The sequence below is a fragment of the Arvicanthis niloticus genome, chromosome 6, assembly GCF_011762505.2.
Source record: "Arvicanthis niloticus isolate mArvNil1 chromosome 6, mArvNil1.pat.X, whole genome shotgun sequence".
NCBI classification, from domain to species: Eukaryota; Metazoa; Chordata; class Mammalia; order Rodentia; family Muridae; genus Arvicanthis; species Arvicanthis niloticus.
In genome coordinates, this window is record NC_047663.1 from 38252166 (window position 1) to 38266864 (window position 14699).

General features: G+C 45.4%; 1 protein-coding gene across 5 annotated transcripts in view; it reads right to left on the minus strand.

Annotated features, from left to right (window-relative positions):
- Positions 1-6238: 6238 nt before the first annotated feature.
- The window catches only part of Heatr6 (HEAT repeat containing 6), a 30127-nt gene continuing 21666 nt past the window's right edge, over positions 6239-14699 (minus strand). For all 5 annotated transcript variants that reach the window (XM_034506418.2, XM_076936151.1, XM_076936148.1 and 2 more), the window contains exons 15-20: positions 14203-14337; positions 13281-13403; positions 12664-12788; positions 11026-11122; positions 10346-10550; positions 6239-8709 (exon numbers count right to left, since the gene is read on the minus strand). In XM_034506418.2, the coding sequence (XP_034362309.1) occupies positions 8138-8709; positions 10346-10550; positions 11026-11122; positions 12664-12788; positions 13281-13403; positions 14203-14337 (1257 nt within the window). In that variant the 3' untranslated portion in view covers positions 6239-8137. The remainder of the gene's footprint in view (positions 8710-10345; positions 10551-11025; positions 11123-12663; positions 12789-13280; positions 13404-14202; positions 14338-14699) is intronic.

The following is a 14699-nucleotide window of genomic DNA, read 5'->3' on the forward strand; positions in this document are numbered from 1 at the left end:
AGCTTCTTCAGTCACGCTGCCTTTGGCTCTACCTAACGTTCTATGTACTTCAGACCTGGGAGGCTCCTGTGCCTCCTGAGGGGGAGCCCTCTATGGCCAACACCTCAGTCACAAGGAAGGGAGTTTTACCATCCCAGGGCTTCAGGCTACATGTGCAGCAACTATAATGAAGCCTCGGCTGAGAACCCTCACCTTCTCCCTTGTCCGTGCTCCACCTGCTACCTGAGTGCTCCCTGAAGCAAATCTATCCGAGATACTTACAAATCTAGTAAGCCTACCTGACACCGCCTGTGACCCCTCTACCAGCTCATCATGCTGACCACCACAAACTAACCCAGCAGAGACCATCTGCTTAGCCAAACCTCCCTGCCTTGGGGGAGGCCACTCCCTCCTCAAATGTGATTTCCTTCCTTTCCCCCCTAGTCAGGAAGAACTGCCTGACTGGCCTCTTTCTTGGTCCTGTGCTGGCCTCGGTCCAGCCCTCACCACCCTCATCTGGGAGTGCCTCTTGGCTTGAACTGGCTTAACGTTCACCTTTGAATCTGAGAAACTTGGACCTGCCTGTTTTGTTTTTTTGTTTTTAGTAGGTTGCTCTTGTTATGAGTTGGGGGTGAGGTGATAAATGAAGGGATGAAGGAGGCTGAGCGTCTACTGCTTAGGTAGGAGAGGGGCCATCGTGGTGACCTTGCCAGCTGCCCCAAGTCTCTGAGATAATGAGAGGGTGGGGCAGGCACTCCCTTGACTGAGTTGTACTTTATTTTCCTGCCGCAGAGACCCACCTGCGTTTCCCCAGGCTTGCGTGTGTGTCCGGCACTGCTCTAGCCATCAGCACAAGTACCAAGCTTGTGTTGTAAAGTCGGGGTAAGACAGTTCTTGAAGTTCAGGGCGAAAGCTCCAACCTGAAGATACAGGCCACAAGTCTCCATTTCAAAGAGCCAGGGGTGATGAGTGGGAAGGCTCACTGTCCCTTTTCTCACCACCAATCTCTAGGCTTAGAAGGTGATAACCGCCTTTGCCCATAGAGAGATAGCTCAGCAGTTAAGAGCACTGGCTGCTCTCCCAGAGGGCCTAGGTTCGATTCCCAGCACCTACATGGCAGCTTACAACCAACTGTGACTCAAGTTCCAGGAGATCCAATGCCCTTTTCTGGCCTCTGCACTCGGTGCATATGGTCAAAACACTGATGTGTGTGTGTGGTGTGTGTGTGTGTGTGTGTGTGTGTGTGAGAGAGAGAGAGAGAGAGAGAGAGAGACCCTCTCATTGGATGACTGACAAGGCTGAGGTCCACTGGCTTTGTTTCAGTTCTAACCTTTGTGACAGATTTATCTCGGGTCCCGAGTGATAGGAAAAGCCATGTTTAGAATTTCAAATGTGGTAAAAGCAAAAGATAAAGCCCCATGCTTGGAAATAGTGTTCTTTATATGTTAAATTCCCCCATATCTGGATTTCACACATGCACAGTAGCAGAGCCATGTAGAAGACAGTACGAGATAAAGAAACCTCCAAGACCTGAATTTCATTCCCAATGTCCCTTTGGTGAGTCTGGTCACAAGGGCCACCATTTTCCCCTCTGAGGCCTCGGGGCTCATCCATACAAGGGGCTGTTTTATACTTTTCCAATTCACTTAACATACCCTTGCCAGGACCTGTTCAGGTGGGGAAAGGTCAACAAGACAGAAAGTGACTTATATCCAGCAAGGAGGGAAACAGATAAACAGGCAGGTGAACTGGTGAGTGGTAAAGCGTGTTCTGAAAGATGGGAACTGGGGGTAGCAAGGAGAGGAACTTTTCCCCTTCGTCGGGAAGTGCGAATTTTCGAGCCAATATTGAACATTCAGTGGCAACTACCTCAGCAGATGGTGCCAAGCAGAAAAGGCTCCAGGAAGATAAAGCTGTAACCTAGGAACAAGGGACATTCTGGAGGCTGAAGGAGGGTTTGAATACCAGGGACAATTGGTAAAGTTTTAGGAATTTCCTTTGATTTCTACCTCAGATCACCGTACTGAAAGATCCAAATGCTGGCTGAGGAGTTATATGCTGGGTGTGGAGCGTGTGATTTCAGGACTGGAGAGGCTAAGGCAGGAGGGTTGAGAATGTAACTCCAGTCTGTGCATATGGTGACAGCTCACCTCAAAACCTACTCCTTAAAAACAAACAAACAAGAAAACAAAATAAGGGGGCTGGGGAAAAGGCTCAGCAGTTAAGAGCATTTGCTGTTCTTACAGAGAACCTGGGTTTGGTTTCCAGCACCCAATGCTATCCCCAGTTTCAGGGGATCCAACACTCTCTTCTGGCCTCGGGTATCTGCACACATGTGCACATACAAGCAGGCAGGTATATACACATATAAAACAAACAGGCAAAAAACAATAAAATAATCAAACTCTACCAAATACTCTTCCTATAAAACCCCACAAACCAAAGTTATGTGTAAATTACTCTGAGATTAGAAACCACAGCAGGAAGCTGGTTAACTCACTGTGTATCAGAGCAGCAGACTACAAACTAGTCATGAGAGTCATGTTTTAGAAGAATCGCCAATGCTCGCCATCTGGTAAGGAAAACATCCCCCTGCAAATAATATATAGTGAAACCCCAGTTCTAGAGCTCAGTCACCCAGAGTGTGTACAGTATCACGTGCACATGCACACGCACACACATTTGGATTATGAATCCACAAATATAGTTTCATATGTACACATATCTTCCAAAAAGCCTGTAATGAAATGTATCAAAATGTTAGTAGTGATGTCCTTGGAGCAGTAAGGTCATTTTATCCACATCCTTCTTAATTTCTCTTTTCTGCAAAGATTCATTACTTTTGAAATGTGAAAGGATATTAATAGATATTATTTTAATGGCTGTAATATAAAAATAATGTATACACTTTCATACAAGGAAGTGAAGGCAAGCCTTGGAGAGCAGAGCCCATGCAGACTGGGAACACACTGGGCTGAGCTGTCTGGCTTTCCCTTCACCCTCCATCACAGGGTGATGAACAAGATTTTATAAACCCCTTGGCACTGAAAAGGAGCTCTTCTGGCTCAGGGGAAAAAAAATGTCTGGGTGCCACAGGTGGTCCAGGGTGGCCAGGCTGCCTACACTGTTATTTCCAGAGAAAAAAATAAAGCCAGTAGTTAGCATTCTCTTTATCGAAAATTTCCCATGTGATGTTGTCAGGGGCTGGGGAGACAGCTCAATGGTAGAAGATTCCCCAGCATATGAGGATCTGGTTTCCACCTGCAGCACCACAAAGCAAAACTTTGAAACATACGGCTCCCACAGTTACTGGACTAGATTGGAATCTTGTGAGAACGAGGTCAGTACTAACTATATTGTTTTATTCTCTTTAATCTTTTTTGTTAACAAAATTCTTATTTATTTATTTATTTATTTATACACAGGGTTTCACTATGTAGCCTTGGCTGGCCTGGAGCTTGTTATGTAGAACTGACTGGCTTCGCATTCACAGATCTGCCTGCCTCTGCCTTCTGAGTGCTGGGGTAAAAGGCATGAGCCACACAACCAGCTTGATTATCATCAAAGAATATGCTGATTTTCCAGAACAAAGACTACGGCATCAGGGGTCCATAAATTCTCCAGAAGATTCTGCAACCCACCAACCCACCCTTGTGGCATGTTCTGAGTCTCCCACCCTTGTGCCATGTTCTGAGTCTTAGACTTTGCTGGAAATAGAGATAATAATACAATATAAAGCTCCCAAAGGCAACAGACCTCAGACCACTCAACTCAGAATCTGAAGTCATAAGTCATTAAAGTTGTCCCAGGTGACTTCAACATTAAGCCTGCTCTGTACCGTGTCCTTGTTTCTAATGAGAACTTAATACCCACCCCCTCCCCCACTCCACCCTACCCAGATTCTCACACCCAGTCTAAATGACTTTGTGTTCTCTGTCTTCACCTGCTGGCCGTTATACCAAACTGCAGGAATTCAACTGTGCTATTTGTATAACCAAGACTTTGCTACTTTGTAAAAAGTTTGCTAAATGGATAAAAAAGAACCAATGAGATGAAAATATTAAGCAGTAAGAATGTATAAAAATCATATCCTTTCTTATAACTAGGATGTCTAAGAGTTTTAAATACATTAGGATAAAGCATGGGAGAGCCTGTGGAGTATTTGGAAGATAAAAGGCAGCCAGTGTTACTTAGGGCCATTATAGTTAAGCATAAATTATAACCCCTCTGTTTTGTACCAGCGATTCATTGTCAATGAATTGTTTTAATTTAGTCAAAGTCCTATTTTCCTGATGTATTGTTGACTATGGGTACTAAGTGGTGAGGGTTGGTGGGAGGGGGATACAGGTCTTGGGGCTAGAGAGATGGCTTAGTGGTTAAAAGCACTTGTAGCTCTTGCAGAGGACCTAGGTTTAGTTCCCAGCCCATACAGGGCAGCTCACAACCCCTTGTAACTTCTGCTCCGGGGTAGGGGTGGGGATCTGATGCCCACTTCTGGCCTCAAAAGGTACTGCAATACTGGTCACAGGCATACAGGTAGGCAGAACACCAACACACATAAAAAATAAAATGGGGAAAAAAAAATCTAATTTGGTTGTGGGGAGATAGCTTAGTAAGAACACTCCGTATGCAATCTTGAGGACCTGAGTTCAGATCCCCAGCATCTACATAAAACAGCTGGGTATGATCAAATGCATGTAACCCTAGTACTATTTGGAGTGGAGAAAGGATAGGTCACTGGGGCTTGCTGGCAGCCAGCCTAGCTCCCGGTTAAGCAACAGACTCATTCTCAAGGGATTAATGCAGCAAGTAAGAGAAGAACAATAGATGCCCTTCTCTGAATGAATTCTGCAAGCACACACCCACAGATGCACAGCTATCACACACCTGTACACAGACAGACACCCACACACATGGACACACCCATGAATGCACAGCTACCACATGCACACAGACAGATATACACACACACAGGCACACACAGATGCACAGCTACCACACACCTGCATATGGACTCATGTGCACACACAATACACACCCAGACACACACACAAATGCACAGCTACCACACACACACACACACACACACACACACACGCACACGCACACGCACATGCACACGCACACAGGCACTCACCATCACCACCACCAAACATACGCACACACAAAATCTAACTTTGATTCTGACAAAAATATAAAATTTATAGATTTTTATACTATTCTTCAGCCTAGGAACATGATTTTCTCTTTTTGTGTCTTTTTTAAAATGACCTTTAGTAAAAATTTTTTATTTCTATCATAAAATATATGCAGAGACTTTCATTGTATTTATTCCTGGATGTACTGGCTGGTTTTGTGTGTCAAGTTGACACAAGCTGGAGTTATTACAGAGAAAAGAGCCTCCCATGAGGAAATGCCTCCATGAGATCCAGCTGTAAGGCATTTTCTCAATTAGTGATCAAGGGTGGGAGGGCCCATTGTGGGTGGTGCGATCCCTGGGCTGGTAGTCTTGGGTTCTATAAGGAAGCAAGCTGAGCAAGCCAGGGGAAGCAAGCTAGTAAGTAACATCCCCCCATGGCCTCTGCTTCAGCTCCTGCTTCCTGACCTGCTTGAGTTCCAGTCCTGACTTCCTTTGGTGATAAACAGCAATGTGGAAGTGTAAGCTGAATAAACCCTTTCCTCCCCAGCTTGCTGCTTGGTCATGTTTTGTGCAGGAATAGAAATCCTAAGACACTGGGTATTCTATTATTTACGTTGCCATTGTGGGTTTTAATATAAAAAACCAAATTGATTGTTGCTGGGATATGGAAAGGTTGCTGATTTTGGCAGTTTTACTTTTTAGCTGCCTTATAGGTTCTTTATATAGTTAATATTTTTTCTGAGTTCATTTCTTAGTTTTCTGCACAGGGTCTCACGTAGGGTAGGCAAGCACTGAGCTACACCAGAGTTGAGTTTAATGCCATGAACAAGATTCTGAATCCAATGCCTTTCCGCTGGTTTTTTTTTTTTTTTTTTTTTTTTTTTTTTTTTTTTTGGTATTACAGTGAATCTACTGATGTAGTCTGTGTGGCAGTGTGTCCTGCTGGCTGCTCCTATACCAGGCAGCCTGAGAGAAGCAAGGCCAGAACATCTCAATGAGAATCTGTCCCCTGAAGACACAAGTGGGGACCAGGACACCTGCAGTATCTTAGAGGTGCTTCTATATTTTCCCCTTGAGGTGAACCCTGACATACATACCAGAGACCCAGAAACCAAAGGGTTACAAAGAAATGTGACGTTTTATTCAAGATAAGCAAAGAACAGGAGCAGATCATCAAATGAACCATCAGCTCCTGTCTTGCAAGTATTTTCACCAAGATACAAATCGTCGAAAGCTCAAAGAACCAGAGCCTGTCAGATTCTCTGTCCTAGAAGTGTGTGAAAGAAGCCAAAGCTGAGAATGCACTGGGGAGGGGACGTCCCACAGGTGTGGAAGTCATGCATGGTTAGGGCAGGTTCAGCTCGGTGTCTGCACCCTCCATTTCAGAATCACCACTAAGGGAATGCAAGCTCACACAATGTTCTGTGTGGGCCCCTCACTGTGCAGGTGGACCCCTTTGGACAGGCTAGCCCTCTACCATTGGAACATGAAGACTTTAGTCAGTATGAGTGTATGTTCCCCAGTCACTGACTACACAGCAGTTTCTGAACAACCAGGATAGAAAAGGAAAAAAAAAAAAAAAAAAAAAAAAGGAAATTAGAGGTAAAGATGAAAAAAAATCAAAGACCTCTGCATGCCCTTAAGTAATAAGTGTGTACTTCAAGCTAAATGATAACTTTGGCTTCTATTGTATTTCGTGTGTGTGTGTGTGTGTGTGTGTGTGTATACAGGTCTGAGGTGGTTGTCAGGATTCATTCTCCATCTTATATTAGCTGAAGTGGCATCTCTCAATTGAACCCAGAGTTTGCTGTATTTGCTCACATGGCGCCCACCTGGCTTTTTGGTGGCTTCGGGGGATTCAAATTACAGCCTACACAAGTACGATTACCACTGAGTCATCTCCCCAGCCCCCGCTGGGTGTTTCTGTTTGTTTGAGATAGACTCTCCTTATGTAGCTCAGGTTTGCCTGGAACTACGCAGCAAAGGATAGATTTACAAACTCCTGACCTTCCTGCCTTGAGTCCTCAGAGCAGGGATTTCAGGTGAGGACCACCACACCTAGCATCACTTCAGATTTCTGAGACAGGGTTTTGCTATAAAGCCCAGTATGGCCTCAATCTCACCCTTCTTCTACCTCGGCCTCCAGGGTGCTGGAATAACAGAAATGTGCAACCACGCCTAGCTAAGCTTAAATCTCACAATTAAACAAATATCACTAGAGCCAATCTCTGCATCTTTTCATTTATCCCACATCAAATATAAGTGTGACATGCTTTCTTTCTTATATAATCCTACATTTTGGGTGGAAACAATTTTAGTATATTGTTCCTAGTCCAAAGTGCAAAATCTAAATGTAAACAATTAATTAACTGGCCAGAAATTATTTTAACAAATGTTTGACATTAATAGATTTAAAAAATCTCTCATTGAAACCTTTTACATTATACGAATAACCTAAAATATACAAATTAAAAGGAGGTCAAATAGCATATTTAATGTATGGGAGCATATTATCCTGAAGATCATTTGTGAATTTAGACAAGAGTTGGTGTTGCTGTGGCCCAGGCTCCTGGACTGTGGGGAGGTGGAAGAGCCCTGGGGTGCAGCAGGTGCCGGGTAAGCAGCTGCACACTCATCAATCGGTGTGCTCTTGCAGGAGTCTGCGGCTACGGCAGCTGTGCCAGCACACACTGCATGAGGTCTGCTCTTCTTGTTGCTGTGCTTTTATAAAAAATCAGTTTATTATTAAAAAACAGTCTTGAAAACACAATTCTAATTTCTAAATTTATTTTCTTTCTTTCTGAGACGAAAAGACCTCCAGTTGTTTGGGCCCAGGCTCCATAGATTCTGACTCCTTGTATCTTGGTTGTCTGTGTTAGAATGGCCAGTGGCGGAGATATTAGCCCATTTTAAAATAAATGCTGACGGGTGTTCCTGCCCTAGAATGAGACTCCGTGTATCAAATGCACAGCTTCAGTGTCTGATTCCCACTCCTGACGTGTGAGGGAGGGTGGAAAGTCACTGGTCTGAGGGCCCACGGAGCACCACTTGTCCTCCTGAGGAGTCACAGTGAACGGTCAGGATGTCCTCTAAGAAACCCATGATGACCCCTCTGGCTGTGTCTCCAGCCAGTGCCTGCACACTATGTATGTGCTTCAGGGCCACTCTGACCATCTGGTCTCTTTCCTGTGGGGTGTGGGCTGCTCCGGGATCATCTCCCTCTGCTCCTGATTTTAAGAACTGTAGGATGTAGGACTGGATCATATCCCCGTTCAGCTTAAGAGTTTCTTGAATGCAGGGCAGGTCTGAGGCACTGGCTAGGCTCAGGAGGTGAAGCAGTGCCTGGCAGATGTGAGTCCGCAGGCTGGCACAGTACTTGAACTCCAGGAAGTCTGTAGTGTCTTCGCTCTTCTGCAGGGCAGTGACCAGCGCACTCCAGATCTGGGTGAACTGTTCCACGGACCCGTACTGTGCTCTCTTGCCCGGGACAGAGAGGGCTGCGGCAGATCTGATGCGCACTTTGAAGTTCTTGCATGACATCACAACCGATGTCAGGGCTTTGTAGGCCTGGGAGGTCCACGGGGCTGTTCCTAGGAAGAATTCACAGTCACTACAACTAGTGAAGATTTAGAGACAAGCAGGGTGGGCAGGAGAGGGTGGAGGGAGCATGTATCTTCTGTTTGTTCCACTCTCATGATTACTCCATGAGTTATAACAAGAACGGCCCCATAGGCTTATGTATTTAAATGTTTAGTCGTCAGGGAACTGGCACTATTTGAGAAGGATTAGGAGGTGTGGCCTTGTTGGAAGGAGTGTGTCACGTGGGGTGGGCTCTGCAGTACTCGTGTCAGGCCCAGCCTCTCTCTGCTTGTGGATCAGAATGTAGTTCTCAGCTACTGATCCCAGCACCACATGTGCCACCATGATGATAATGGACTAAACCTGTGTAAGTATAAGTGTTGCCTTGGTCAGAGTATCTCTTCACAGCTACAGAACAGTGACTAAGACTCCTCATTAGACCAGGGCAGCAAAAGCCAACCTGGTAGATCCCAGGGAAGGGACTATCTCCCTAGACAAACCTGAAGCATGACGTCTGCTATCTGTCCAACGGGGCAAAGTCTGGCAAGAGGAGAAGGATGGAACTTCACCCACCTGCTTGCTCCTGGCTACGTGAGGCTGGACTATGGGCAGCCGCCCCATTCCTGCTAGCACCGGGCAGCAATCCACCATGGCACATCGCACCCTTTATTGTTAAGAAGTTAAATACACTTCTAGCTTCAAGAATAAGATGCTCACATCTTTTTCCCATTTCTGTGGCCACCCCCAAATTAGCACATTTTCCACCTCCTTAGAGGTGCTGGCTTGGCATCTCCTTAGATGGTCTGGCTGGAGTGTCTTTCCTAACCTATCCCTTTATTTGATGCCCCCAGAAAAACAGACTCTTTCCGTTCTGTGAATACTAGTGATATTTACAAGGGCCTCAGGCTTCACTGTCCACAGTCTGTTCCTGCTTCAGGCTTACAAGCTTCCTCATAGCTCTGCCCCCAGCAGTGTCTCCACTGTCTCCCTGCCAGGACATCCTGGGAGGTATGGACACTGTGCCAGCTGCCCTTCACATGGTGCCTGCTCTGCTGGTCTACATGGATGTCCCCCTCCCACACCCCCTCAGGGACACACCCTTAGCTCTCCAGTGTGACGGACGCAGAGATGCAGAGCCAGTGCTGGCTGGCATTCCCAGTTGGCTAGGATTGTACACAGAAGCTGCTGGCCCAAGATGACGTACCGAGCAAGGCTTGTGGTGCTCAGGGCAGCATGATGGACAGAGAAGCCCTGAGCATCCTTTTCTGAACGCAGAACTTGTGAGATTTGAACCTGTACCCTCCGTTCCAGAGGCAACTCTTTGGACTTGGGCAATTTCCTTTCTACCTTCTCTCCTAAGTATTTAATGAGGTGATACAGTAGAAATGAGTTAAACTCCCATTTTGTTTGCTTAACGTAAGTATTTTCTCAGCTTATAAAAAGCAGCTTTGTAAATACACTTTTTAAATGGCAATAAAACACCTCATCCAACACTGACTTGTTTCATTGTCCCGCCAACCCTAGTTCCTGCTGCTTTTCTACTCCTGTGACAAAAGCCTCAGTGACAAATATCTTTAGCAACAGCACGGGCTGGTATATTCCTTCCCCAGAGGCTCTTGACAGGCAAGGGGAGGGAGACCATCTTACCAAGTGGAAGAGCAGGGTTTTTAAAAACATTTCCCATCGCGTAACAAGCATTCCACCGGACTTTCATGGCAGCCTCGTTCACAACAGTGGAGATCAGGGCCTGGATGGACTGCTCGATGATTTCAGCGAACCTGGGCCTTCCTATGTGAGAGGGCTGCAGAAAATGGAGCACGTTCCCGAGGGCCCGGACCGCATTGCTTTTGACCTGGAATGAAACATAAAAGGCCTCAAAGTTATTTTGCCAGAGATGTTTTAGAAAATATAAACTCCACCTTTAAAAAGACCACCTCCCCAGGTCATGAACCCGGAGGGGCGCTGAGTCCGAGAACTGTGCATGCTCACCCGACCTAACGCCAGAGCCCATGCCTTTTAAATGTACCATGCAACTAGCAGGCACATGCAGGCTCTTTATCTCTCTTGTCAATTCCACTTAAAGATGCATTTTTTCTTTTCTTTCCATCTGTTTAAATAGCAGATAAACATGACTATATCATGCAGTAATAATAACAACAAGGGATGCTGGCACTTCCCATGGAACACAAGGCAGCAGAATAAACTGTTCAGAGTGTATAGTGGGCAGCACCGGCCTGGAGCTCCTGCCAACACAGGATGGCTGACAGTCAGACCACCCTGCTGGAGCAGCTGTGCTTAAGTGTGCTCCCTCGCCATCTTGTGTGTACCTTGTCTTTGTCTGTGGAGGCTTGTATTGCAGACTGCAACATTTTCAAGAGCAGGAGCCCAGAGAACTCATCCTGGAAACTTGGGTCTGGTGTGTCCCTGTCCCACCCAAGGCACAAGGTGGGATAAAAAGAAAACACCACTTAGAAGTGTGCATACAAAAACAGAGTCACCAAGTACAGAGGGTAAAAATTTGAGGGAAACAGCTTGACATCTTTTCAGATCACACCAAGAACGCATCTTTCTTGGTTTTGTTTGTTTGTTTTTGAGCCAGGGCTTCATTACAGAACTTAGACTGGCCTGGGACTTGGTGTGGAGCCTATGATGACTTTGAATTTGTGATCCTCCTGACTAAGCCTCCTGAGTGCTGGGATTACAGGCACATGGCACCACACCTAGGTGTCAATCCACCTAGGTTAAGAATGTAACCACAGAGGATATCTCAAAATGGACATTTCATGCTGCCTGGAAGTGTTCTGTCTGTAGACATCTGCAAGCCCAAGGCCTAAAACAAGCACCCAGGAAGGGGATGGATAAGGATGCATCCCTTGGCAGGGTCTGTGTGGCAGGCGTTTATTAAACACCCAGTGCAGAGAATGGCCCTGTGTGCCTCACATGCCTCTTATGCAGAGTTAAGTGACAGAAAGTATGCTGGCAGGCAGCTCTAGTGATAGAAATGGGGTGTTGTGGGAAGGAGGCAGATTCTATACTGCATAGCCTTTAGTACTGTTCAAAATCTTTTGACCTGTAAATATATTCCATATATATATATATATATATATATATATATATATATATATATATATTTAAAGTATACACACACACATAAAAGTGTATATATATATATATATATATATACCAAAGTATGTATGTATGTGTATGTAGGTATGTATGTAGGTATGTATGCATGTGTATTATATATATATCATATTATATATGTGTATATATACATATATATATAATTTATTTTTCTTTCTCCAATGGAGTGTTCTGGGTATATCAGTTACACTCCAGGGCAGGTTCCTGTTTTTTGAGGGAGGGAGGGAAGGAAGGATAGGGGAGAAAAAGTGAGAGAGAGAAGGAGAGGGAGAGGGAGTGGGAAAGGGGGGAGAGAGGAAGAGAGAAAAAGAGACAGAGAGATATTGAGATCGAATATGAAGTTGGATGGGTAGGAGGGTGAGAGGATCTGAGAGGAGTTGGTTGGGGGAAATATGATTAAAATATATTATGTGTAAAAATATTTAATAAAACAACGCCTCCCAAAACCTCTGTATCCTAAGAATAGGGCAACTGTTACAAAGGTTTTGGATTTCTACTGTGATATTTTCTACAATGTGGGTATATACTTATGACAGCACACGGTATTTTTGAATATATATATATATATATATATATATATATATATTCTGTATATATATATACTGTATATATATATATACTGTAACAGAGTAATATGTATTCTTAATACATTAAAAAAAATCTACTGGGTTTATTGCTTTGAGGAATATTAAAACAAAGTAGCAAAACCACCTGCATAATTTGAGGGGGATTCTTGCCAATTCTTTCATAGTGGGGATGAAAGACAACTTTTAGGAATTCTAAAACAGATACCACTGAGGGAAAGCAGCTGAGTCACTTACATGTTGACAATCAGAGTATCTGTCAGGTTGCCCAAGGACCAGGCTGCTTTGGCACGCACGTTTAGTGACTTATCTTGAAGTGACATCAATATAGCATTTGCTGTGTCTGCAACAAATATGACGTCCTGTACAACAAACCAGGCTGTATTACTACAGAGTTCACACTGCTGCCTCTGAACGTTATAGTTAGTTTCACAGAAAGCTATAGGCCTGTATGGTAATTTTGACTTTGATTTAAGTTTTCTGTGGAGTCACTGTGTGCCTGTGACGGTCACCTGTGCGTTCTGTGCTCGGGCTGACTTCCACCTCCTTCAACAACGTTCTGACAGTGAAAGCGTCTCCCAAATGCACTGCTTCTCAATCACTGCTTCTTCGTGGTAACATCCTCTTTCTAATCCTTAGTCAATCATTCACTAAACATGTGCTGCACACTAAAGTCCCAGGCAGTGTGTCAAATAATTAGAGCAGGTGCTGCACAGTGTAATAGCAGCCAAGGAAATCTGATCACATGACAGGCTAATTTCCTTCACTGTCAACTCAGAAGCCTCACGCCCACAAATGCACTAGTGGTGTAGATACCGAGGAACTGGAGGAGGGTGTGCCAGGCTTCCTCTCACCTGTCTGAGGCAGGGGAAAAGCACATAGACTCCAAGGGCCCTGGAGGTGGCAGCTTTTACTAAATGGTTCTTGCTGTCATTCAGGCCGAGCAACATTGTAATGCACAAAATCTGCTTGTCATTCTGCAACGAGAAGGTTCAAAAAAGGAACCGTGAGAAGGAAGAACTGTGAGCCAGTCTTCCGTGAGCAGCTGTGGGGAGACTGCCTGTGCCGTGTTAAACCACCACGGTGACCTTCAGCTAACTCGGGGGTAAAGGGCGGGGCCTGACACTGGGGCAGGTGTGTGAGCAGAGATTCTGGGTGAGGCACACACAGACCATCTTATCTCGCCACACCTTTCAACGATGTGAACAAGGTCATTTAATCCTTCTGCTTCATTACCGCTGTGTCCTGTATAAAACCTAATTTACATAGCTAAGAACAGATCAAAACCACTGAGAAATGAAGAACAGGAGCAGCCAAAATCAGACATAAGATCCTCACCTAGAGCGACGGGATCAGCAGGTATGGGCAGAACAAAGACCCTGAGTCAAGGCCTCCTAACAAGGATTCTCTCCAGTTACCTCTCACATGACCCCTCTGATAAATGGGTGATACAAAGCTTTAAAGTAACTCAAGGAGCCAAAGAGCTGGAGGAATGGCTGGGATGTGGACCAAGACTCTCGTCTTAGGACACAACATGTTTCTGAAATCTCTCCTCAGAGCTGTGCTGCCCACACCCACAACCTCTAAGGCCCAGGAAGCAAGGCTTTCCTGGAGGAGTGACACTTCACTGCCCCCACTACAAACTCAATAGAAACAGCTTCCTTTTTTTTTTTTTTTTTTAAAGAGAGGAGGCTGAAAAGATTTCAGAACAGAGAATCACACTGAAGCCCTGCGGCCCAGGGCACGGTCCAAGAGTGAGGCCACATGGCAGGTTACCGGCAGACTGCTGAAGGCCTCTGGCAAGATAGAGGACAGGGCATCACAGGCGCTCGCCTGGAGAGTCGGGTGCTCTGCCGACTGCAGGGCTCGGGGCAAAGGACCATTCAGCATTGCAGTCCAGAACATCACCACCTGGAACAGAGGCACAGTTAGAACCAGAGACAATGGCCAATGTGGGACCTGCTGAAGCCACGCCCACTAGATGCAGCCTTGCAGATGAGAAAGGTTTTGCCGAAGTGGAAGCTGTTTGTAAGTGCTTTCACTGGTTATCTTCCACAGCAACAGAAACAACTGAAATGACCTACCATCTAGTAGGACACTACAGTGTAACTGAGCTGACAGAAATAGTGACAATGATGATGGTGGTGGGGATGATGGTGATAATGGTGGTGGTGAAGGACAGCAGATGGTAGGTAGCTTCAGGGTAAATCAGCAGTAGCAGCTTATAGTTCAACAGGGGTGAGAAGTCCTGGGGCAGGTGAGATGGCTCAGAG